General features: G+C 48.5%; 1 protein-coding gene across 1 annotated transcript; it reads left to right on the top strand.

The window, feature by feature from the left end:
* The first annotated feature begins 4,954 nt into the window (after positions 1 to 4,954).
* On the top strand, positions 4,955 to 19,438 carry CD34 (CD34 molecule). Its single transcript, XM_074850389.1, has 8 exons — positions 4,955 to 5,321; positions 10,760 to 10,894; positions 11,623 to 11,906; positions 12,016 to 12,093; positions 14,572 to 14,719; positions 15,030 to 15,070; positions 15,793 to 15,957; positions 17,667 to 19,438. Exons 1-8 carry the CDS (start codon positions 5,243 to 5,245, stop codon positions 17,856 to 17,858), a joined length of 1,122 nt encoding a protein of 373 aa, XP_074706490.1. The 5' UTR covers positions 4,955 to 5,242; the 3' UTR covers positions 17,859 to 19,438.
* Positions 19,439 to 24,681: the final 5,243 nt, after the last annotated feature.

The following is a 24,681-nucleotide window of genomic DNA, read 5'->3' as shown; positions in this document are numbered from 1 at the left end:
ATCCACAGATCAAAAGTGTGATATTCCTGGGTTTTTTCAGCTGTCTCTCTCTGAGGAATGACTGCTGAGTGTTAAATGAATAAGCAGTAGCTGTGCAAGGGGGTAATAAATAGCAAGGCACCTGTTAAATGCAGTTGCAAGGATTATGAAGAGGCAAGACTTTGCCCAAGTTAAAAAAAATACATATTTGGTCTTTAATTCTGAGAACTATATTTAAATAAGACTGAGAAAAAGAATACAAACACCTAGATAAATAGTGGTGTAGAAAGGCAGCGTTCTTTCATAAATGGTGGTTATTGAAGGCTCTGCGCACTCAGTTTGGAAGCAAATTTAAGAGCCCAGGCAAGTTGTGTGCTTCTTGCTGAAGCAGGAGGTTTTCCTTTGAGACTACAAAGAAGGGAGGAGAGGGGGAACCTTCATTTAAAGTTGTAGGTAAAGGTGAGGTGAAGGGGCAAGAGAGGTCTCGTCCAGCATCCTCCCGTAACGGAGGGCAGCACGCCCACGGCCCATGCAGGCTGTTTCTTCAGGGGTGAGTGGCTCTTCCAGAGCTGGCAGGAGCAGATGACTTCGGAGAAGCCCTGATGTAGAAATCGAGGTGGTAATCACTCCAGAACAGCCTTCGCACAAAGGATGCCTTGATAGGAGTCTCAGGATGTCGTTTCTGAGACCCTAATAAAGGAAGCATTTCCTGCCCCAAGAGTTACAATATAAATGTAATAACGTGCAAAACCAAACACGATAAAACAAATAGATGACAAGTTCTTAAGGAAATCTCAATAGGGATGATAATATTAGGGAAGCTTTTGAGCTCTTTGCCCTTGCTTAGATGAATCACAATCAGTTCATTCCTCAGGAGCCATCTGCTCAGAGCAGACAGCACTGGTTAGTGGTGGACAGGAGTTCCCCTTGCTCAGCCCCGGTCAGGATTTGGTCCTGTGCCTCCTGTTAACACAAAGGAGATGTCATCCCAACAACATCTTAGAAGCTTTACTAGGAGAAATAACCCAAGCTTCACTCAAATACCATTTTATTTGCAGCTTCACACTCTGCCCTGGCCATCCCGCCCCGTACAGACGTAGGGATGCTCGTACCGCTCCGGAGAGCTGGACCTCCCGCAGCAGTTCTTCGGAGGCCAGAGAGCGTGGTGGCTGTAGGAGATCGGCTGTGATTTCCAGAAAGCGTTGGACAGTCTGGGAAGCAGTGTGGTTTGGTTGCTAAGGCTGAGGATTGAGATGCAAAACTTTTGGGGTTTAGTTGTGGTGTGGAGTTGCTCCAAGTGCTTCCGCGTGCCTCTGGGCTCGCCCGTGCGGTGGGAGTGCTGTAAGGCATTGAGAGTCGCTTTCAATTCAAGTGGGAAAGTTATCAAAATGCTCTGAAACTTGAATGGCAATGGATAGGTGAGTGTAAGGTTTGATTTATTTGATGGGATTTTGTACAGAAATAGTTCTCTAATGTTGCACATCCTCCGGGTCAGCAGTGGTGGTGTCTTGGGAGGATGGTGGGAATCTAATTATTTCATCTGTCCAAAATAGCAACTTTTAAGAGGTGAGGAAATGACTACACCAAAACTATTGTATGCCATCTGCCTGCTAAAATACTTATAGAAAACATGTTTCCTGGCATATAACTTCCTAGCCATATGTCTATTGCATCATTCACAATTAAATTAAATCACCCTTAAATACTTGGACAAATTCCCAGTCTGTGTGAACAAGCCTTCATCACTGTGCTGTTTGAAATTTGGACACTTGATCCTGTAAATGTTTAGTTGAAATTGGCTCAGCCGTTGTTAACCTTATACAGCTGATACTGACGGCTTTGAGATAATTCAAGTGCATGTTTCCTATTTTAGACTTTAAATTTTTAGCTATAAAAATTTGTTAGGGGTCTGAAAGGAGGAAATAATTCTACAGTATTCATTTACAAGGTGCTCAGGTCACTTTAAACAGAGGTTTAAATGGAGAGTCCTATCAATGAGAAAAGGCGTTATCTTCCGCTTGTTGAATAAACAGACGGAAATAACTGAAAAGCCTGGTTACAGCTGGATATTGTGAATATTTGGAATATGCTTGGAGGTGTGTACACACACACACACACACACACACACACACAGCCGAAGAGCTTCCCTCTTCACAGCAGCTCTGAAACATGATTGCGAATGGACATCAGGCAGCAAAGCCCGACCTGCTCCTGGTTAGGCTGGGTCAGCCTTGTCCAAGCCCGGCTGCTGGCGGTGCTCTGCTGGCAGCTGGCAGGGTCCCACTGTCACCACCCTGCTGCCACGTGTCCCCAGGGGGGAGCACGGCGCTGCTTGCGCCGGACGATCGGCTGCAGCTCAAAAAGCAGAGTGGTTGGATGGGTGGAAGCATCTCTAGGTCTCTCTTCTAAAATCCTGCAAATACAGTGCTTTCAGTTAAAGAATAATCTTAATAAGTAACTGATTTGTGGGTTTTTTGGTTCTTCATCTGAGGATATGTCAGGTTTACCTGTTGTGCCGTGCTTAGCTGAGTCACTATCCTAAAGTGAGTCCTAAGGCACGGTCTGACATACTCAGATAGTGCACACAGTGGGCATAAGTATTAATGAAACCCTACATCTTTGCCACAGGGAATGTCATTTAAATGCAGCCCAACTTCCACTGGAAGCCAAACCCACGAGCTTCCCATGCTCGCTGTCTGGCAGACCCGGTCATCATCTATTTTTAGTCCAGCTTGCTATTATTACTCTGTTTTTGAAAGGTGAAACAAAACCATCAGCCAACCCCGGATGATTCCGTTGGTTTCTTTCATTCAGGAGCCCGGAGCCGCGCTGGAGGAGAATGGCAGGAAGCCCGGCAGGGCGGAGGGGAGAGACCCCGTGCGGGCAGGGGGGCTGGGGGGGCACAGGGGGACCGGCCGCCGGCGGGGACCCACCATGGGGCTTCACCAGCTCACGGCCCCGAGCTCCCCTGCAGCTCCCGTACGAACAAGGGGCTCGGCATGAGCTGGTTTGTTTTATCCTTTCCCTACAGTTCACTTACTTCTAGTACCAAAATAAAATTTCTAAGCATTTCTCAGATTTTTTGCCTTCAGTGTACAAGAGTGGTGCCGAGCCCTGTCCCACCAGAGGTAGCTCGGCAGCTTTTCATGATGCTGTTCAGCGTGATGGTGTGTTGGTCCTCGCCAGATGGTCTTCTGTCTTCTAGTGGCTGATACTTTGAAATCTCAACTTTTTATTTTTAGTTGTGTTATTCAACCCAGATTCTCACTTTAATAGAAGAAAAAAAAAAATCTGTTATTTAAATAGGACCTTTGTCTCACTCTACTTTTCTCATTTCATCTTTCGAATATATTTTCTAAACTGATAGGCATGCAAACCTGTGTCATGTACTGAGTCACGCGTTTCCCAGTGCGTGTGTGTGTGTTTGAGAGAGGAAAAAAGAGAAACTGCTTGGTGGGAGCTGCTGGAGACAGCCGGGCTCTGTCCACGCTCAGGTTTTATACTGTGTTGTAGACCGTATTTTATGGGGATATTTTGGTCTTTATTAGAGCTGTATAGCTCTGTCATTCAGTAATAGATTACTGAACATAATAGAAATCTTTATATAGACGTTAGAGCACATTTCTTAGCTACAGATGTTTCCTTCCAAGAGATATTTTCCCATCCTATAATAGGACAATCACAGAATGGTTTGGGTTGGAAGGGACCTCTAAACATCATCTCATCCAACCCCTGTCCTATGCTAAAAACAAAAGCTACTGGAATTTTGTGATAGCAGTAAATGTGTATACTGGAAATTCTATTTAGGGATTTCTTTGTACATAACACTAGTTTATCTTTTTTTCTGTCTTTTGCTGACTGTAGCCATATGACTGTAGAATTGTAATGGGGGCATCCACAAAAAGACACTGCATTGACAAAGTGCTTCATTGGCCTTCCTTCCATAGCTATTTCCCTGGCCACCTCAACTTTGATTTCCTGTTAGCGATGACTCCTTTAGTGACCACATCATTTAGCTGTAAAAGAAAAGGAAGAATTCAGACTTAACTAGAGTTTAGATTTTGTTAGCGATTGTATCTTTTATTTTATCCCCAAAGGCCAGAATTATTACTAAGACATTTCTGTTGTCTTTGGTGTCCCCAGACATAAAAATGGAAACACTGAAGTATTTTTAAATTTAAAAAAAAATAAAAAAATAAAAAAATATTTTTTTAAATCCATACTCTTGGAGATACCCATATTCCTTTAAGGCCATGGTAGGATGCACTGACTCAGCCCCATTTGCTGCCTGCTGCAGAGCACCCCTCGTCCTGCCGGTTCCAGAGCTGGTCCCAGTGTGCCTGTGGTGCAGCCACTGGAGAACCGGAGAGCCAGGGCCAACCATTTCCACTTGGTAAAGTTCAGCCTGGTAATAAAACTGAAGTCAGTATTTCTATACTGTTTTTAATGTTTCTATAATGCGTTATTAATGGAAATGAGCTCCAGGAAGTTATTTATTAGTCTCAAGTCCCTCTTCTGCTCCAGGTTTTATGCAGAAGTTTTTGCCTGTGGGTTTTTCCTCCCCCAGACCTTCTCTAAACCATTTCATTCGTGCTCTCTGTTTGACCGAAGTCAATTTAGTGAAGCTAATGGAGTTACTTCTCTTCAGGTCAGTGATGATTTCACATCCTTGAGTTCCTTGCTTAATTTGCTGTGAAAATTTCTGATTCTGAACTCAGTTTTCAGAGTTCCCCCCTTTCCACAGCACAGCCCTGGGACCATGCACGGGACTCGCCGGCGGTGGCTGGACCTGGGGTTTCTCCACTTCTCTGCTCTCATCAGATTGTGTTTACTTTGCTTTGAGGGAAGTTTAGCAGCAGGCTCCACTCTAATCCTTCCTTCCAGCTGGAGCCTTCGCTTTAACGGGAAAGCAAGCAGCTCTCAGGAAAGAGTTAAGCCCAGCGAGGCTTTGGGATCCTTTGCTGGGGAGAGGGCTGCTCTTGTGTTTGTTTTGAAGCGCTGGCAGGAAAGTGGGGAGGAGAAAATTACCTAAGTGATAGTGAGGTTGCCATGAACTATATAAAACCGTGGAATCAAATCGGAGAAACTCCACCTCGCAGCCTTGAACCATAAGCACAACCCCTGAAGAGAAACCCACCCCACAACCGAGTGATCTCAAAGGCTTGAACTAAAACCAAGCTACATGAGCTCAGAGCTGCTGCAGGACTGAAAACCCAAGAGCTGTCACAACCAGATCCAGCTTTAGTGGGAGCTGCGAGCAGGAATGCTGTTCTTGGGAAGTTTAAAAATAATGAAGTGGAGGCAGCTTTTCTGGATTGCGTTCTGTGTTGTGGAGTTGTCTGGTGAGTATTGACTGCAGCAAACCGCAGGGTTACAAGCACTGAGAAACAGCAGCGTGAGACTAGTGCATGGGGCAACTTCTTTGTAACTTCTGAAAGAGCAGCTCGGGGGAATGCGTTTTCATGAGTGGTTAGCGGGGATGGTGCAGCGTCACACAGCGAACACCGCAGTGACATTTTACAGAACAGCATCAGGCATCGTGGCCAAGACATTCACAGCGATGGGCTGCAAACAGAAAACGCTGCTGGGTTGAAAAGGAGAGGACTCAGGCTATAAGAGCTCCTTGTAATATTACAAGGGGATGCAAATGCAGCATGCAAAGCTGTAGAGTGCAGCCACAGTCCAAGCCGTTTCTCAGTCTGCATTGGTGTAAATTAGCCTTACGTTTGTTTTGTGGTAGGAACGAAACATTTTCTGAAAATCAAATGACTCTCCATAAACATTAAAATCTCCTATTCCAGCTCTTCAAATATTCATCATATGAAAAAGTGAATAATAATACAGAGATTTTATCTAGGTAGTGTTTTTTAAAGGGTAATATTTTAGGGAAATATTATCATTTTTGTCCCAAACCCAACAACCATAAAGTAATAAAAAGGGACTAAAAAAAGTGAAGCAGCACTCTGAGTGCTGCATAGTGTGCTGGGACAGGAGCCAGGAACCTGTGAGTGTCTCCTCAAATGTAATTTCTCCTTACTCACACGAATGTGAGCGACTAGATCTATTGAAAGAATTTGCTGTATTTTGTTCTTCTGTTTCACAGCACTCCTTTCATGTTCCCTTTGCTGCCAAGGTATATTGCTCACCCGAGCCGTTGTGCCTGACCCTCCAGTCTATGTTAATTTTACAGGAAGGAAAAAAACAATTTTATTTGAAAGAAATAAAATTCAGGACTGTCTGGTTGGGCTGAAGCGAGCAGCAAGCGAGGGTGTAAGACAAAAGTGTTTACCTGAAATGCGAAACCTGAGTTCCTTGTAGTACAAAGTGTGATAAAATACAAGAAGTGATAAAAAGCTATGCCTTTGTAAAGACAAAACTACCCAGCAATGAGGGGTTTAATGCTGTAAAATGTCATTCCTTTTGGCGGCAGAGTCAATGCTCCACGTTTCTGCAGGATATTACAGGGCTTTATTAGCACTGGCTGGAAAGTAGTGGAGGTTTATTTCTGTCCAATGTAGCTGCTGTGCAGAGCAGAGAAGGACCAGGGAGCTCACCCCTGGGGCTCTGCGTGCTCAGCACCTCTTTGGGGAGTCCGAGTGAATTAAGCCAAGGTTTCAGCTGTGCAGCTCTCAATGGAAATCCCAGTTCTGGGGGTTTGTGCTCTGTCAGTGCTGCCAAGGGTGGGACGACCGGCCTCCACCTGCCCCCAGGACACCTTCACCTAAAGCCACGTGTTTTACAGGGGAAAAAAAAAAGGCAAAAACCCGTGCCACGCTGAGCCTGGTGCCACGCTGAGCCTGGTGCAGGTGCAAATGCCACGCGTGGACGCGGTGTGGGGAGGATGGAGGCTGGGTACCAGGTAGCTGCTAACTGCATCTGACTCCAGAGCCGCCTCGTCCAGGCTCGCGGGGAGCGGGTCGCTGATGAAACGCTCAGGTCTGGGCTTTGCCTGATCCTCTGGGCAACCGCTGAGTTGCCACGAGGGTGGGAAGGTTTACGCCCGTCGGTGGTGTGCAGCGCGGGCCGATGCGCTGGGGCTGCTCCAGGACCCTCTGCCCATGACGCTGCGAGCGGTCGTGATGGCAAAATTGGGTGTTGATACATCATGTGGAGAGCTGTCCTGTGCTCGTCTCAGAACGTATATGGGAAAGAGAGTATATATTCTATTTGTACCTAATTCAATTGGTTTTTAGAAGATCTTCTTTTTTATATCTTTTTTATTCACCTCTGCCAAACGATTTTTTTTTAAACCCCTCTTTTCTTGTCATTTTAAAGCATTCTTTCTTTCCTTCATTCCTTTCGCAAGACCTAGAAAAGTTCTAAAAATCAGGGAAGGAAAAAGGAGCTTTAAAACTCACAGCCACTTGAGTTTAATGCCCTTTAGAGGGCTGCTCATCCTGACGGCTCGAGCCAGCAGCAGCCTCAGTCCCCGGGAAGGTGCCGAGCTCCCGAGCAGCACCCAGCTGCCGGAGAGGCCCCAAGCCCAAGGGCCTTGGTCCAGCAGCTGGGGTTTGTCTCGGGGGGCTCCCCGCAGCCCCCTGCCCTGCGCGCCCTGCGTGACTGCGGCCCCACACCCATATCCTGTCTGGGAGAAGGAAAAGGGGGAGGGAAGGGATTTTTATCAGATATTTCCAGAGGGAAGAGGGCTCCACCCGCTTGAACTCCTGCCACATGGCTGAGAGCAGTAAAAGTGGAAAGGCATGAGTAATGCGGGCTGGAGCCTCGGAGGAGCTGCTGCGGGAAGCCTGGGCTGGCTGCAGCTTCAGAGCCCACTGTCCCACGGTTCCTCACCCTCCTCACCCTCCTCACCCTCCTCACCCTCCTCTCCCGCAGCCGCTGGTGCCGGCTCACCTGCAGCCCTTTGCCGGAGCTCAGCCGCAGCCCTTGCAGCTTCTAGAGCACCCGCTGGACTTGGAGAAAGACTTTGTTAAACCCAGACTACCCGGGCACAGGGTTTCTGTGTCAGAGCACTGAAGTAGGCACCCAGTTAGCAAAAGGTTTACCAAAATATTTACCAAGAGATTTGTGTACCAGCATGGGAGGTGCAATCCGTGGCTGGGCGTCCCCCGCGGGCTGCACCTTCCACCTTGCAGGGGAGGGGGTGGGTGTAGGGCAGAAACCCCCATCTTTAATTTCCTGCGGGTGCAGAGTAGGGCTCAAATTATGGAAACTTTTTGCTGGTTTCCTGAGCCTTTGCCACTTCAGAGTTTTGCCTTCTATGGTCCTGGTTTAGTGCTCAGGGATGAGTGTTGGACCAAGTCAACTACTTTAACATTTATATCGTTGCATTTTTTTACTTGATTTGATACTTCCTAAGCCCCATTATTAAAATATCTTTAAAAATCCAAGGCATTTACTTTTTAAAAGCTAGATAGGTAAATACAATAGGTACTGTGATGTACAGTTTTCTTTCACATATCTGCATGCTTTGGCTCCTGCATGTGCCAGCACTACCAGGTGAAGATTTCTGTGAGGTTAATAAATAGCTTGGCTTAAACTCTCAAACCCTTAATACTAACAAAGTGACAAAGTTTAGCAAAGCTAGTAAAAATGTATGGTGCAATAAATGACCCACTTTAGCTGAACACCATGTGGATTATCCAGCCCACATCTGGATCATTATTTATCTCATGAGTCCTAAGGTTTCAAAAAACCATGTGTTCTATAGAAGTGCCTGCATATGCTACAATAAAGGGAAGAAAAAGAAATACTATGTGACAGGTCTTCTCGCAAATTACACTGAGCAATAATCCAGGCTTCAATTTATGATATTGAGTGGTGAAAAGACTTTGATTAGTAATACCACTGGTGCTTTACAGACATCTGGAATAGTTCAAAGGTACTTGGGTGGCTGTGTCACTTGGGGAGGTCAAGTCCAGGTGCTACATTGTTCTAGTGATGTCAAGTTTCCTGCTAGTGTTCATGCAAACACAAAGCTGTATGCAAAGCGTGGATTTAACTTTGTGCTACTCATTATTCTGGGCATGCAGTCATGCCTCCTGCTTTTGATTTGTTAAAATTCATCAGAAAAACTTGGTGATTTAACCAGTTGGAACTGAATTGTCTTGGAGAGAAGAAACTTCTCCCTTAAATAAAAGCCATGCCAGAACTTAAATCCCAGCTCCAGACACCTGCGCCGAGCCCTCGGCAGGGCCCCCACCTCCCCCCGTGCTCCCGCGCCCAGAGCAGCTGCAGCCCGGCCGGGATGGGATGGGATGGGATGGGATGGGATGGGATGGGATGGGATGGGGAGGGACAGATGGGATGAGATGGGATGGGATGGGATGGGATGGGATGGGATGGGATGGAGTGGGATGGGATGGAGTGGGATGGGATGGGATGGGATGGGATGGGGAGGGACAGATGGGATGAGATGGGATGGGATGGGATGGGATGGGATGGGATGGGATGGGATGGGATGGGATGGGATGGGATGGGATGGAGTGGGATGGGATGGAGTGGGATGGGATGGAGTGGGATGGGATGGGATGGAGTGGGACAGATGGGATGGGATGGGATGGGATGGGATGGGATGGGATGGGATGGGATGGGATGGGATGGGATGGGATGCACCAGCACCGTCAGTCCCATGGGGCCGGGCTGGGGTACACTCCCCTCTCAGCACCCACCGATACAACCACCCACCGGCTGCAGGAACAGCCGAGCAGCTCTGCCAGCTGCCACCCACCGCCAAAATAAACTCCAGTGCTCTCGGTCTTTGCTTTTCATAAACCATCCAGGTTCTCTGGACCTGATCCAGCAAAGCACTGACATTCCAACATAGAGAAATTCCTGCCAGGGCAATACTGAGGTGCACGATACTGCCGTGCACACACATAAACCCACGTTTAACTGGCAGCGGGTGCTGCCCTGGTGCCGGCGCCGGGCGGCTGATCGGGACCTGTCCGTGCTGCTCCATCTCGAAGGGTTGTTTGGAAGGATGAAGTAACTTTTCTTGGAGCTCAGGCTCCCTTGGGCAGAAATATAAATGAAACAACGTATTTTGTATGATTTTTCTCTTTAGTATCGATAAGAATCTTAAGCAGCAACAGCCCTGGAGTAGAGACTGAAGCTGTTTGTTAAAAGTGAAAATAGATCTTAAGAATAGAAAAGGTTAAGAAATGGGAAGAAATGCATTTTCACTGACTCATATAGTTCATTTCAGAAGGAAAAGCTGGAAGTGTCATCTTTATAACATACCAGGAAGCAATATATAAACTTTAAGTTAGAACAGCAAACCATTCTCCAAACACTCAGTTTTACCTCCAAAGATGTTTTTGCTCATGAGTCAGAGCTGATCCCAAGCCAGTGGGAATGTTTCTATTTACTTTGAAATTGTGCCTGCAACTGCAAATCCAACTTATTTTTCCTGAGACGCACAAGTGATCTCTTCCAAGGCCTGAGTCTTTCCTCCAAGGATTATAAACCCAAACTACTATGAAATCCAGCTTTGTGCAGAGCTTTGTGCATCCCTCAGTAAGGCCAAGGATGGGGCAGGGTGAGGGCAGAAATGAGCCTGACGTCCTCCAGCGCTGCTCCAGGAGCCCCAGAGCTTCTACAGGGCCTGCACCAAAAAATGATACTTGCCCAGCTGAAATGGTTCGTCTCTGAGCTTTTCCCCTATGAGCTCTAAGGCAGCCTGCCATTTTGGGGTAAGAAAGTGAATTTGTGAAAGCAGATGATGCTTCACTGCCCTGCCCACAGGGACCCTCAGGGGCAGGCAGGGGCTCAGGGCTGGGATGGGGGGACAGTAGCCCCTAACACCTTCCTCTGCCCCCAGGCAACACTTCTGGGAGCCCAACAAACAACCCCACACCGACAGCCATGGCCACGGGAACAAAAGACACCAGCAGCACGGGAGCCCCTGGAACCCCCGGAACCCCCAGCAGCACCAAGCTGACACCAGAGACAACTGGTAATTGCTCCCCTCGCTCCCCCTGTGATTCCTGGTAGCATTTTCATTAATAATCAGATTTATTAGGCTTGCCCTAAGAAACTGCACGGTTGGTGCATGGTTGTGCTCTCAAAAAAGAGCCTGATAGTATGGTCAAAAGCTTTAATCCTGTCAAAAAAATTCCACCTAGGGAAAACTAACAGTGTTCTCTTCAGGACGGGCAGCTTAGACCCATCCTTTTCAAAACAGCCAAGAGATGAAGGGACAAAATGCTCATTAATCTTTTATCTCAACATACCTATTCTTTGCTCAGCAAATGGCAGCCGTAAGAGATCTGCCAGCCTTTCCGGTAAGAAGCCAAGGCTCTGAAGGGCTTTGAAGCAGGGACCCTTGCTCAGATGTACGGTGCCTTTCTCTTATGCTGTTTGAAATCAATACATCTTGTTGAAGACTCTGGGTCAAGGGGGAGACGAGGGCGATGCAAGGGAGGTTGGGCAATGGCATCCTTGCTGTGGTGCAGCGTATGCCCAGGAAATTAGCCCATTGTAAACAGATTATGAAGCGCATGTAACAATTAGGTAACTGAAGCAAGTCTAATGCGCGTTTCTTATACAGCCACTAACACGTTCTGGTACTGCTGGCTATGACAAATCAATATTGTACTTCAGTCACTGCAATGCCACGCACTGATTTTAGGGGACGTAAGCTTTCTCATGTATCCTTTTCACTGCATTTCTTCAAAACCGAAGATGTGGCCGGGTCCCTGGCAACCAACCCCACCTCCTCGGGGCTCAGCAGTGAGCAGACGAGTCCGCATCCCAGCCAAGCCCCCACGCAGCCACTGGGCACTCCCTCGGAACCAAATCACACGAGCCAAGGGGTCCCCACAACCGAGAGCCCAGCAACACGACCCAGCACGATGGCAGAAACCCTGGGGTCCACGCCAGCTCTGACGAGCTCTCCTGCCACCTCGGGGCATCCTCCCATCTCGGCTGCCACCACGCCACTGCAGAGAGTCAGGGACAGCCCAAAGGTGAGGATGCAGCTGGGCGCCGCAGGCTGTGGGACCACGAGGAGGCTGGGCCTGTCCCACAACGCCCCGACAGTTCACTGATACCACCACCCTGTTTTTTCCTTTCCAGAACATCACGTGCCACAATGTCAAAGAAGTGAGTGACACCGGAGCCATCTGCTTGCAGCTCAACGAGTCCTACACTTGCGTGAGTTGCAGCCCTGGGCGGCCATGTGTCTCTAATGGGGGGACGTGCAGGAGGAGGGGGGGGCTACAAGAAAAGAGCTCAGGGCAGGTTCCTACAGTGCTCTCAGACTTGCAGGGATGGGGTCACCCACCATACCTGGGGGGTTGGTTTGGGGCGGGGAGCTCACACCATAGGGCAGAGCATCTGAGCTGTGCAAACGGATGGAGATGGGGATGATCATAGCAGTCACAGGAAAATCCCAAAGAGATGATCACGGCGGTCCCAGGAGGATCCCAGAGGGATGATCACAGTGATCCCAGGGGAAATGCAACCTCCTGGTTGCATAAAACCTCCTTTTCCATGATTAAGCTCTGAGGTCAGTTTAGCTTCTAAAGGATCTCCCACCATGTTTAACGGGAAATTGCCTTTGTTCTTCTTCTTCCTCTTCCCTGTTGGGAATGCAAATGCCTTTTTTTGTCTTGCCAACTGCCCTAGGAAAGAAATCAGTGCATCTGAAGGAGCACGGGTGGTTGATCAGTGTCCCCATCTGCACCGACTCCTAAGGGAATCCCAGGCTCTCTGTAACTGCCCTTGGCCTTGTGCACCAAAAATGAAGAATTTATAAAAGCCCAAGAGGGTCTGGCTGAGACACTATTGTGGGTGGGAGGAAAGAAACCTTTCACACCAGGGGCACAACCTGCAACAGAGGGCAGATGGTGCTGGATCTTGTGGGACAGCAGGCTTGGCAATGCCCTGGGTATAAAAGGACAGTGATTAATTTTACTTCTGCTGGTCAGTCAGCCACTTAGGATGAGGGAATTCTTATTTGGCTTTTCTCTGCAAATCGGCGATTAAATGGCACTTAGACTTGCTCCTGTTTACGGGGGCTGCACTTTAGCAAGAATTCACCTGGAAGCTCCTGCGGGAGCGAGGCATCTTGATCCCAGATGCCAGCTAGTGGGCAATGGCACTGCCTGGGCATGAGGCTTATGCACATTATGCGTGCATTACATACCTGCATATACATCAATGGACACATCTACACCATACAGAACATCCTATGGGCTCGTAGCTCGTTGCACATACTCTTGACCCTCCCTCCATGTGAAACGAGTCAAACTGCCCCACTTCCAGCCGTGCTTTTCTGGGAGCTCTCACCCCACAGCAGACCCTCCACCTCAGCAATCATTGAGAGGGAAAATCCAGCTCAGGCTCAGCAGCTGCTGAACCTGGGAACCAGATAAGAGCGTCTGCGAGGAGAGCAGATAGGAGGGACCGTGCCGTGTCTCTCTTTCCTGCTGGCCTTTCCCAAAGCAAATGAGCAATAAGCTGGCACCCAGCGCTGCTAATTGCAAAGGGAAACTCTGACACTCCGATGAGTTCTTTCCACAGCAGAGAAAGGAAAATACACACTTGGGTCTCTTGTTCCATCTTGGCCTTTCTCACCCCAAGCCAAGCTCTATAGAAACAGCTGAAAATGATTTGTTTGTTATTCTCCCATGGATAAGTTTCTGCATTTTTGTATGCTAAGAGTATGTGGCGATCTGAGCACAATACTGAGGCAATTCTAAGGCAAAGAGAGGAAGGCACTGAGCTACCCAGCTCTGCACAGTGCTGCAAGACAAGGGGGTTTTCTCCTCTTTCACAGCCCCACGTCGGTGGGTACCTCCCGGGGAGTGAGTGGCGGGTAGGGGCAGGATGGGGGATTCAGTTCGAGCCGGTCTCTGTCGCGAGCGGGTGGGCACAGCCACCGCTCAGATGATGTCCCCAGCTGGGAGGATGTTAGGGAAGCTGATAACGTCTTTTAGCAACTGTGGGCTCTGTCTTCAAGCCTGATGGTGGCTGAAAATAGACCCAAGGAGAAAGCCTATCCTGTCTGATACAGAAATTGGCCCGCAGAAGGGAAAGGCTGCAGCTCCTCACTCCTCTTCCTCTTCCACCCAAGAGTCGCTTCAGCTCTAAAATGTGAGAAATTTGTATTTTTTTGCCTAGCCTTTGATCAGCAACCTAGCAAAAACACTGAAGACATTTCCTAAACAGGAAGGCTCAATGCTTCTTTGTTATTTCCCTCCTTTCCCAGCCCCTGCCTGGGACTCTGAAACAATAGGGTTCTTCAGGCGGCTGTTTCAGTCCAAAAGTTAGAGAGACTTGCCTTACAATTCAGATCCTAAATTTAGCTTCGTTTAAATGACATTTGCAAGAGTTGCGAATAACTTCTTCATTTCATTTATTCTCATTAAGTTAAGAAATAAGCCTCTCCGTTTTCTAGGTGCTGGTATTGGGGCTCAAAGCAGCGGTGAAGTGGGAGGCAAAGGTCTGACACCCAGCCCAGAGCTGTTTGTCACTTCTTGTTGCTTCTGCTCAGTTTGCACAGCACAGATAAGCCACCAACACACAAAGGGTGAATGCACAACACTACCAGTAGTATCATCAGTATAGCTGAGACAGAGAATTACTTGGTTTGGTTGATTCAATACCTGTTTTTTTTAAATGTTGCAGAAACATTTTTTAGAGATGAAGGGATCAGACTTATGGAGCGCAATATGTGAAAACAGCACCCGTCGTGTTCCCTCCCCCTGCCAGATTAAACTGGCCAAGTCTGAGGTGGACCGTGACTGTCTGCTCCTCATCCTCGTCGGTGAGAGAGGTCAGTTGAGCTAATTCCTTTGGCTGTCATTGATAATGACCTCGATGTGGGCTATGGGAGAGGGGACTGTTTGTGGGGAGAGGCTGTGGGACACAAATCCTCAGTTACAGCCTGTGAGGACACTTCTCTCTGCAACTCCTGCTCTTTCTTCTGGGGTCTTGCTAGATCCACAGAGCCACGGCATTGCCTCCAGAGCAGCGAAGGGGCTCACAGCTCCTCCTTCTTCAGCAGTAGCCAGGCTCTTTCATGCTGACATTAGCTGCAGTGTGACCTTCTATGTAATGTGCCTCTCCTGTTTTAAACCCTGCAGATCCTGCTGCAGATATGCTCCAGGAGTCTCACTGGGAAAAGGTAAATTCCTTAAGAAAATTCAACTGGAAAAAATGGATGGCCTGAGTGGCTGGAGAAAGGAGATTTTTAGACGGTCAGTTGAGGCTGGGGCAGACTGAACCTGCCTCCATCTCGGAGGGGCTTGTTGAGCGTTGGCACATGAGATGGTTGGAGCCAACCGCCAGTGATGCAGCGAGGCAGTGGTGCACAGTAAGAGAACTAACACAACCACGGAAGGCAGAAATGCTTGAAATAGTTACTGTAAAATTCTGTAGTATTTTCTTTAAAAAGGCCTAGATCCCAACAATAACTCTTAGGATGTAACTGGCACTCTGCTTCTTCAAAGTACCACACTGACTTTAATTAATTCCTCCTCTCAACACTCCAGTGAGGCTGCCATCAGCTTGTAGGTGCCCGTACACAGAGCTGCAACAGCAGCGCACAGAGACATTTCAGCCGTGCAGATGCACGCTCTAAAGCTCAGGGCCTGAGCTCTCTGCTCCAAGGGAGAACATTTCCCTGTGCCACAGAATCCTACCTAGGATGGGACTGAGACCATGAGGATGTGAGAGCTCACAGGGCAAGTGTAAAGCTCAGGAGCTTGGGTAGCAAAGCCCAGCTTTGTTTACGTGCAGTTTAACAAGGAGGTGAAGAGCAGCATTGTTTTAAGCCTAGTGCTTGTTCAGCAGATGCACACGTTTCCTGTTTGTCAGACTCCCGGCTCTCTTTGGTGTTTTTTCCAGTTTGGAATAAAATCCGTTAAACGGGGGAGTGTGAGGAGCCACCAGGACTTTTCTCAGAAGACCCTGATCGCCTTGGTCACATCTGGACTCATGCTGGCGTTCCTGGGCTTGGCTGGCTACTTCCTGATGAAGCGGCGGAGCTGGAGCCCGGCGGGAGAGAGGCTGGTTAGTGCTTATAGATGGCAGAAGAGCAGCTAGAGAGGAGCCGGGGGGTGCCCGGGGCGGGGAGAGGAGGGGGCTGCTCTGTGCCCTGTGCTCCGTGCCCTCAGCCTGTCCCCAGGTCGACGGGACAGCTCAGCCGGCACACGGGGCGTTGTGACCCGGGACTGGGCCAGCCCGGGCAAGGCGAAGGGCAGGAGCAGGGAGGCCAGATCGTACAGGATGAAGGGAAACCTCTCCTCGTGCCTTCTAAAATTAACTGTTAGCTGATCACTTCTGTGGGAAATCCGCCCCCTCCTCACTTGTACTTCTAGGTCTAATACTTCCTTTTGCTCAGCAGTAAGAACTCATCCAGCAAGACCCCTCCAGAGACACCAAAACCTTATGAATTTGTCATTAAAATGACACACTTTAACTTTCCATTCGCTGCGTTTGAGTTATATGTCTGTCTTGTACCGATGCTGTAATAAAGGCTATTTCTCCCCTCACTTAACAAGTGATGGTAATAAAATATATCAAGAAAGAAAAAGAAAATTTCCTACTTCCATTTTCCCCTTTCCAGGCAGGCTGAACACTGAGGACTCTTCCCTACCAGTGACTTTCAGGGACATGAGCCCTCTGTAAAGTGAGGACAGGCCACGCTTTCCCCCCATCACTGCTCGTGGGCAAGTGAACAGTTGTGTCCCAGGAAGCCATTAGGTTATTTCATTGCCAAAAGGATCCTCTCGAAACGTGCCGATGGGAAGGCAAATGCATGTGTCAGAGGCAGGGACATTGCAGCTTGGGCTCTCGAGCCTGCTGCCTCCAGGTACCATCTCCTGGATGCTGGCAGCAAGTGAAAGGGCAATGAAAAGTGTGGCTGGGAACTGCCCATGTAAATACGTGGCAGTGTCAATCCAGTTTCTGGGTGAGAGGTATCCAGCACCCCCACCTCGCTGCCATGGCCAAGGGTGTCAGCAAAGGGGCCGAGCGAGACCACGGGGCGGGCGGGAAGCCCGGCAGACTGCTGTGTGTGCTGGGTGCTGCTGAGCAAACAAGGAGCGGGGCTACCTGCTACCAGCTGGCAATTGCCAGTCGTGGCCAAGGACCCCCAGCACCCATTGTGTTGCTGTCAGACCTGCCACACGTGGGGAGTTATGGGGGGCGGGGGACAGAGGCAGCTCTGCTATTGCTCTGGGTCCTCCAGCAATAGCCCTAACAAGCCCCGCAGCGTGTCTCTGCACTTGCTGGAGTGCAGTCCTGCACTTCTGCTAGCACCTTGCTGCGAGCTGTATATATATTTACAGGCTGCAAGAAAGAAGGACAGGGAAAGAAAAAGAGGCAATTTCCAGAGCTTTCATTCAGTGGTGCTTCTTACTTGGCCAAAATGGAAAGCAGAGGTGGTCTGTCATGGGGTAGCTTTGCAAACCCAAGGCTGGGTCAGCTCCAAAACCTGGTTATAAGAAAACAACAAAACCTGACGGCTTCTCTTTTCAGGTCCAGGAAAAAAAAAAATGCAGTTCCTGGCTGGTTTTCTTGCTTCGTCTTGCCACGGCATGGTTCAGGGCCTGTCGCCCTTCTCATCAGCGAGAGCAGGTTCCCATGCCTGCCGTTGTTTGTACCTCCTGTCCAGGAAGCGCAGGCAGCCAGCCAAGCCACTGCCTGCAATCAAAGCCGGCTGCTGTCAGCCCTTTCCCTTCCCTAACTCTGCCTTTGTTATTTATGTACCTGCTTAGGCTGAAGATCCATATTACACGGAAAATGGTAGCCAGAGAAACACGATGTTGATGATGTCCCCCCAAGAGCAACCTGAGCTGCAGGAGAAGCCAAACCTCAACGGTGGGACTCAGGAGAACGGGACTGGCCAAGCATCCTCCAAAAACAGCCACTCAGCCAGGCAGCACAGCCCCGCCGACACCGAGATGTGAACCAGCGGAGAAGGGCATCCTTAGCGTGAACTACGGGGAGCAGAGAGACAAGGGAGGGCAAGAGTTTTCTATGGACAGCTAGGGAATTGCAGACCTTTTTTTTTTTATTATTATTATTTCTGTGATGAACTTCAAAAATCAGCCTAAAGCACATTAAGCACCAGATCTGACAAAGACCTGCTTCTCTGCCTCCTCCTGCTTCTCCCACTGACCACACAAGACACTTTTTCGCAGCTGTTCTCTGCTTTTGTTGTTAGAAGAACATAATGAGAAACGCAAGTGCCCTTAGCCCTGAACAGCTTTTAAGCAGAGGCAGACTGAAGCTACAGAAGCCCTGAGCCAGACTCCAAACAGCCAGAATTTTTGGTGGCAGTGTGTTAGGCTGATTGAAATAGTTAAATTGGGATTTCAGTGACAAAAACCTCTCAGGTTTCAGATAATTTTGGTTAACAGAGTTGTTTTTTATCTCATCTTCATGTTTAAGTGCAGGATCTCTTCCTCTTTTAAGATCACCAGGCATTTAATCCTCCTTCTTATGCTTTAGGTCTTTAGTATTTCCTACTCCAGCAGAATTTGCTGAAGCTCTGTGTAAAATTTTCCACACAGAATTGAAGGCTGAAATGTGAATAGACCTCAAACTTGTTTCTTTTTTCAATCCTACTAGTACACAGGTAGTTGTTTTAGAGTAAAAATCCTCCCCAGTCTCTTCACGTCAGGGACTGGAGATGGCGTTTGACAAGGCAGAGCCAGTAGTCAATCACCTGAGTGAGATGGAGAATGTTTGATGTGGTTGTAGACGGCTTTGCAGAGGGCTGGGGTTGGCAGTGCCCCCCACCTCCTCCCGACACATGGGGGGCTAGTGCCTAGGGTAGGACTGGGGGGGTAAAAGATGCCAAAGGGCTCCCAGTGGGATGAATGCTAGACAGAAACCTGGCTCTGCTACAGGTGTTTCTCCCTCTGCATGAACAAAATAAGTATTTTTTGGCTTTGGTCAGCACCAAAATCCCAACAGCAGGAGCAGGTCCCACCTAGCTCTGCACTGATCCTGCTCCTGAGGCGAGTGGTGCTGCAAGCTGCATCGCCGAGGTCGAGCTACAGGCAGCTCGGTGAGAGCCGGGGCCCAGGGGCAGGTTTGTGCTCCGTCCCGAGCAAGTGCAGCTCATTTTTTGGGAGCCAAAGCTCTTGTCGTGCAAGGCCGGTGTTGATGGTGCGAGACCACGAGACAGACACTGGTCAGACCACAACCTCTGCTGGCACCAGCAGCAACCTCCACACCCGAAATAAGGGCAAAAATGGCCCTTGAAGCTGATGTACCCTCTCACTGGTGAATTTACTGCAACCTTTTGTCAGTGCTGAACACCTGAGGGGAAGGCTTTTTTTTTTTTTGGTACAGTGCTTAAAGGAATGACAGCAACATCTGTCATCACCTGGGGCTGTTTTCATGGGTGCAAGAGTCATTTAACCACAGTTTAAAATATTGCAGGTTTTGTTTGTTTTGGTGTGAATCGCTTCTCCCAAATCTCATTGTAAATAATCCCAGTTGAAAAAAAATGGAGTATTAAAAATCAGCTTCTCCGTTGTGTCCTTGGAACAACAGCGTGTTTATCCCGCCGGGATGCCTGGCTCTGGCTGCGCCGTGTGCCAGCGCGAGGAGAGGACAACGCCTCGTGGAGAGGTTGCTTCCCAGCAGAAACACTGTGACTAAAGGCTGTGGCTTGTTCCGTGCACATTTTCCCTGTCTTTCGACAAACGCGTTCGCAGGACAAGTGACGTACAGCACACTGTTAAACCCCCTTTGTTTGGTTTGCTGATGTCTAAGAGGCCCAGCTAAATCCTGGATAAATAAATGAGACTCCAGGCTCAGGGAGTGATCCGCAGGGCTGGGGTCTGACCTGAGAGCAGGGAGGGGAGGGTGTGCATGCACGCGTGTGTGTGTGCGTGAAGATGAAGATGATGAAGGCTTCATCACTCTGTGCACTGTGCAATAACCAGCAACGGTTGCTGCCTCAAAGAACTTGCAGGGCGATGCATGGTGGTCCTTTAGTGCCTGTTCTTGTGGAGGTGCTGGAGCTCCACAGAAATCAGGAGCTTTGGGGCTGGGGATCTTTACTGACTCGGCCCCCCCCTCTCTGGGATGCCCGACCCTTCCTAGTGCTTGTTTCCTGGACAGAGGCTTCTTGGGGGGTACTGAATACAGCTGGAAATCACCACTGCCAGTTTTGTTGGAGTTTGGGGTAATCTGACCTCCGAAAGACTGGCTGCAGGGGGAACAGATGCAGGAAAACGAAAGTACTTTCTCTCCCAAGAGAGCTGCTGCGGGTGCACGGGAAGCTCTCCCGAAGGCTTGATTTGCACTGTGGGTTAGGATAGGAAACCAGGGTTGGCGCTTTTTTTTTTTTTTTTGGCAGTTGTTTATCTAATCAGCACCACTCGATGCATCAAAAGTAAGAGATCTAATCAAACGTCAGGTGCATTTTTCACAGCTCAGGGTATGTCCTACAGCCAAGCAGAAACAATAAAGTTACAGTCAACTGCTTTGGCAAAACAAAAGCTTTCTCTAAAACATCCAGATTGAGGGAAATGCCGAGAGCGGCGGTGGCCGAGCGGGGACGGTGCCGAGCCAGCGGAAAAGGCTGCTCTTCCAGCTCAGGAAGTTTTTTGCCTGTGTGTAAACACAGGCAGGCTCAGCTCTGGCCCAGCTGAAAAGGTTATTATTATTATTCCTTCCTTATCAAACTCCTTGCATTCCTTCCTTGCCGCCCCCACCGTCTGCCAGGCAGCCTCCTCCTCTCGCCATCCCGTGCTGCCTGTGGGCTCACAGCTGCTTTTGGGCCACTTTTGGAGGCTTTTGGGGGGCTAAATCCATTTCAGCTTCCAATAGCGACCCGCTTTCCCATAAACATAGTTCAAGGTTGATGCAAGTGCTCTTGCCTGATTCATGATCTCATGTCCTGCCCATATATAGTGTATATATAGTCTGTTTAGCTCGTGGGGACCCTTCTATCAGCATGACTTGCCCTCATGAAAATAATCATCATGAAAGCATCCTCTGGGGAAGAATGGTAGCAAATACATACACAAGGCTGAATATAAATTTGACACAGCCATTAATGGCGTGCCCACGGCCCAGCCTGAAAGAGAAGCAGGAGCTCTGACACCCATCCAAGCAGCCCCTGAATCCTTCTGCAGGCTGACATCACAGACTTTTTCAGAAATGAAGGAATACCTTCCTATCTGAACTGCCATCAAATGCTACTGTGAAGGTGGCTTGCTCTGTGCATTGTTGAAGCCAATCAAATTTATCAGAGCAAACTAGTTTTAATTAAGTCTTATTAACTATGTCCCTCAGTGGATTTCCCATCCCTCTCATAATAAAAACAGCACAGCCTTTCCAGGTGAGAAAACTCCTGTCCTGCAATATCACAAGCCCCTCACAGCAAAACAGCACGTCCCAGGTCAGAGCAAAGTAGGTCCTTTCTCTGTTTGCTGGTTGCTAATTTCTTTTTCATTGATTTAGCGCTGGGAAAAGCCGTCCTGATGCCTGAGACCCCTCAGCAGCAGGACCAGCCTGGCACAAGCAGCAAAACACCCAATTCCAACTTGTGGCCCTTCGAAGTTCCCAGCATTTTGCTTTGTGCTGAGCCTTGGAGACCCCCAGAAAAAGATGAGCTCCCCTGGTGCTCTCCGTGCTCCAGATCTGCCGGGACACATTTACTGGAGCATTGTGCTAAAATTTTGGTTTAAGGGTAGATACCTTGCATGCCATGTCGCGCTGTGAAATATTTACCCCCTATGAAATTTTGTTTAGCTTAGAGGCTACAGAAATACTATTTCTTTCCAATTACAGCAGATAAGTGCTCATCTCTGCAGCCCCAGCTGTGGCCCAGCTAAGCGGGAGCTCGGTGCCCACCGGCCGCTGCAGGGAAGTGGAGAAGGGTCACGGTCTCAGACTTAAACGCACCAAGGTTTCTGCATGACTTTGAAACCGCAGCAGAAATAGTCTAGGGTATATTATATATAACAATGCTGCTATCTGCTGGCTGTGCTCTGCTAAAACAGGTAATGCTTTGCTCTGCAGGGCAGCTGGTACTCGGGTAACAGTCCCCACTCAGAGGCAGCGCCTGAAGAAGAGTCCGGCTCCACCACAGCCCCCTGCTGCGCCCCGGGTGCTGGTAACACCAACCAGAGGCTAACGTATTAACATCCGAAAATTATGGAAGGAGTAATACATACAGTGGGCTTTGAAGCTCATGTTCTAGGAACAGGGAACATCTAAAATGAAATTTCTAAAATGAATTTCCCATCAATCCACTTCCCATCTGCTTGTTCGATGCCTGATCCTGCAAAACTCGTGTGGGAGTTCTACAATATTTGCTGCACCATCTGCTGCAAGGCCACGCAGGCTTTTCCATCCAAGCGCAGGGAACGCAGACACACAGGCAGGCTCTGAAAACGTCCTGCGTTACGCTTCAGGTGGCTGATGGCGAAGAAGCTGGCGGAGCAGCGTCGGCGGAGCCAGGGCACATCCCTGCGGCCGCAGCCTGGGCGCTGGCCGTGCCCTCGGCTTCCTCCAGCCAGTCCCGAGGAGTTCGAGTGTTGTACCAGTTTTGAGTCAGCCAAAAGCTCAGTCATCATCAGGTGGCCGTGACGACATTTCCCAGCGTTGGTAAAGGATGATGTTCAAGCTCATTTCCTTTTCTAACCATAGAAAAGAAATCGGCATCCTGTGATGCCCGTGTGTATAATTGTCTGCACCAATGTGATATTTCTGCCTTTGCTTTCAAGGTAAAGGGAACAGCACCTGTGTAGGGCTTTTCCATCCCCCAGAAAATACTGTATTTATAACTATTTGCCTTACAGGCACTTCACAGGTGTTTTAATTCTAAATCTTTAATCTTAGCCTTCAGATCCATTTAATTTGCTGGTGTTTTGATTCGTACTAACAGACGTAAATGAAATTATTTATCCCCTGAGATAAACTGTCAAAGGCAAATGCTGAAGAATTGAGCTCTAAAAACATTTTAATATGCTCATGTTGCAAACCCTGAGATGGAGCCAGAGATGAACATAGATTAGTGTGAGCCAGGACTCGGGTCTCAAGCACCACACGCCGTGTGAGAAGGACCTTCGGGCTGATGCACGGAGCTGCTCCCCTGTTTGCAGGTTCACCTCCTCTTTTCATTTCTTAAGGACCCACGAGGGCAGGAGGAAGCACCTTCATAGTGTGCAAAGAAAGCGTGCTAAGAGCTGTGAGGCTTCAAGTTTTTCTTTTTTAACCTTAAAAAAACAGGTGAGACAAGAACGGGTAAGCCCGGGATGCTGTTTCTGGGGAAGAGGGCTGGTTTGGAGGCGATGGCTGTGGAGTCAGATGTGGGAATTGCATTGGGTTAAGATTTTCCTATCAAAAATTCTTTGTGTTCTTCTTCTGGAGAAGAAAACCAAACAATTTTGAACAGTTTTTTTGTTAGTTTTCTAATGGAAAGTTATTTTGTTGGGGGAAAAGGAGACTAGTTTCAGTTTCTCACTCTAACTGTAGGGAAAAAAGGTCTGAAAACAGTCATATTGCTTTTTGTCTGACACAAGACATAGAAGATGTCCCAAGGGCATCTGCCTAGGAAATTTATTTTCAAGTTACATCTTTTTTTTATTCCTATAAATTAAGCAATACATCACTCTACAGACCCTTGGTTATTTATTTTCTATTTCTGGTTCTTGAGAGGTTTTTTTCTTCATTTTTTTAATCTTTGTGTTTGCATCTTCCTTCTTTTCTTATCTTCTGCCTGCCCCAGAGGCTTATTGCTGCTTTGGCAACATGCTAACGTGTTTAGGAACGATAAGACACCTAATTAATAGTTTAATTAGTAGTACAAGGTCTTAATGGCTTATTAAAGGAAATACATTCAGAAAATTCTTTTCCTTTTCTTGCGTTGGTACAATATAATTTACGAGGAAATGATAAAACAGTTTTGAACAGCATTCAGATTTTTAGTAAGGAAAGTGGTGCTGGATTCATGATTTCATGGGGGATTTTTGCACCACTAATACTATTATTTTTTTGCTGTTGTTTAAAAACAATTTAAACAGATTAACAAAAGCAATTGCGCAGGAGCAATGTTGCTGTGGGGTGGCAGGCGGGAGCCTGACGAGCCTGAAAGTGGAATTAAGTAAAACTGCCTTCCCTACTTCTGCAGATAAACAAGTCCTGGGGGAAGGTAAACTTGCTCTTTAAGAGGCTCCGGCTGAAATGTCAGGTCGTGCTCCGAGCTGGGGCAGCTCAGCCGCTCGCAGGCTGCGATCCTCCCCGCTCCTTTTTCACTAATATTTGTTAAAACTGATTATTTTTATACGAAGGCATCCTTGGCTTATAAACTCCAGCGGAGTAAGGACCTATAAACCCTCTGGATCCCTCTTGCTTTTACCAGTAAGAAACTCAGCGTTAAATCCCGCTGCGCCGGCGGAGAGCAGAGGGAAATCAAACCGCGCTGTGCCGCTTCGCTGCAGCTCGGATTCCCCAGGCCGCCGTGTTTTTCCTCTGACCCACACAAAGATTTCTTTCTAAATTTATCACAGCGTTCATCAGCAGTCCCACTTAGTGGCAGATTATGAGGCCGGGCAGGCAGGGCCCATTCAAACGAGGGCAGGGGAGCCTGGAAAAACACGCGAGGGCTGACGTAGCCGGCGAGGCGAGGGCAGGGGGTGGCGAGGGGGCAAGTGCAGCCCCAGCTTGGCTCCCACCGGCCTCTCTGCTCCCCGTTATCCTTCCCCGGATCCCGGGGAGGTGGCTGCGGAGGGAACGCTCCACCGAGATGGCAGCGCCCCAACT

Source organism: Strix aluco, chromosome 25 (genome assembly GCF_031877795.1).
Source record: "Strix aluco isolate bStrAlu1 chromosome 25, bStrAlu1.hap1, whole genome shotgun sequence".
Taxonomy (NCBI): Eukaryota; Metazoa; Chordata; class Aves; order Strigiformes; family Strigidae; genus Strix; species Strix aluco.
Note: the sequence above shows the minus strand (reverse complement) of the source record. Positions and strands in the feature narration are given on the sequence as shown.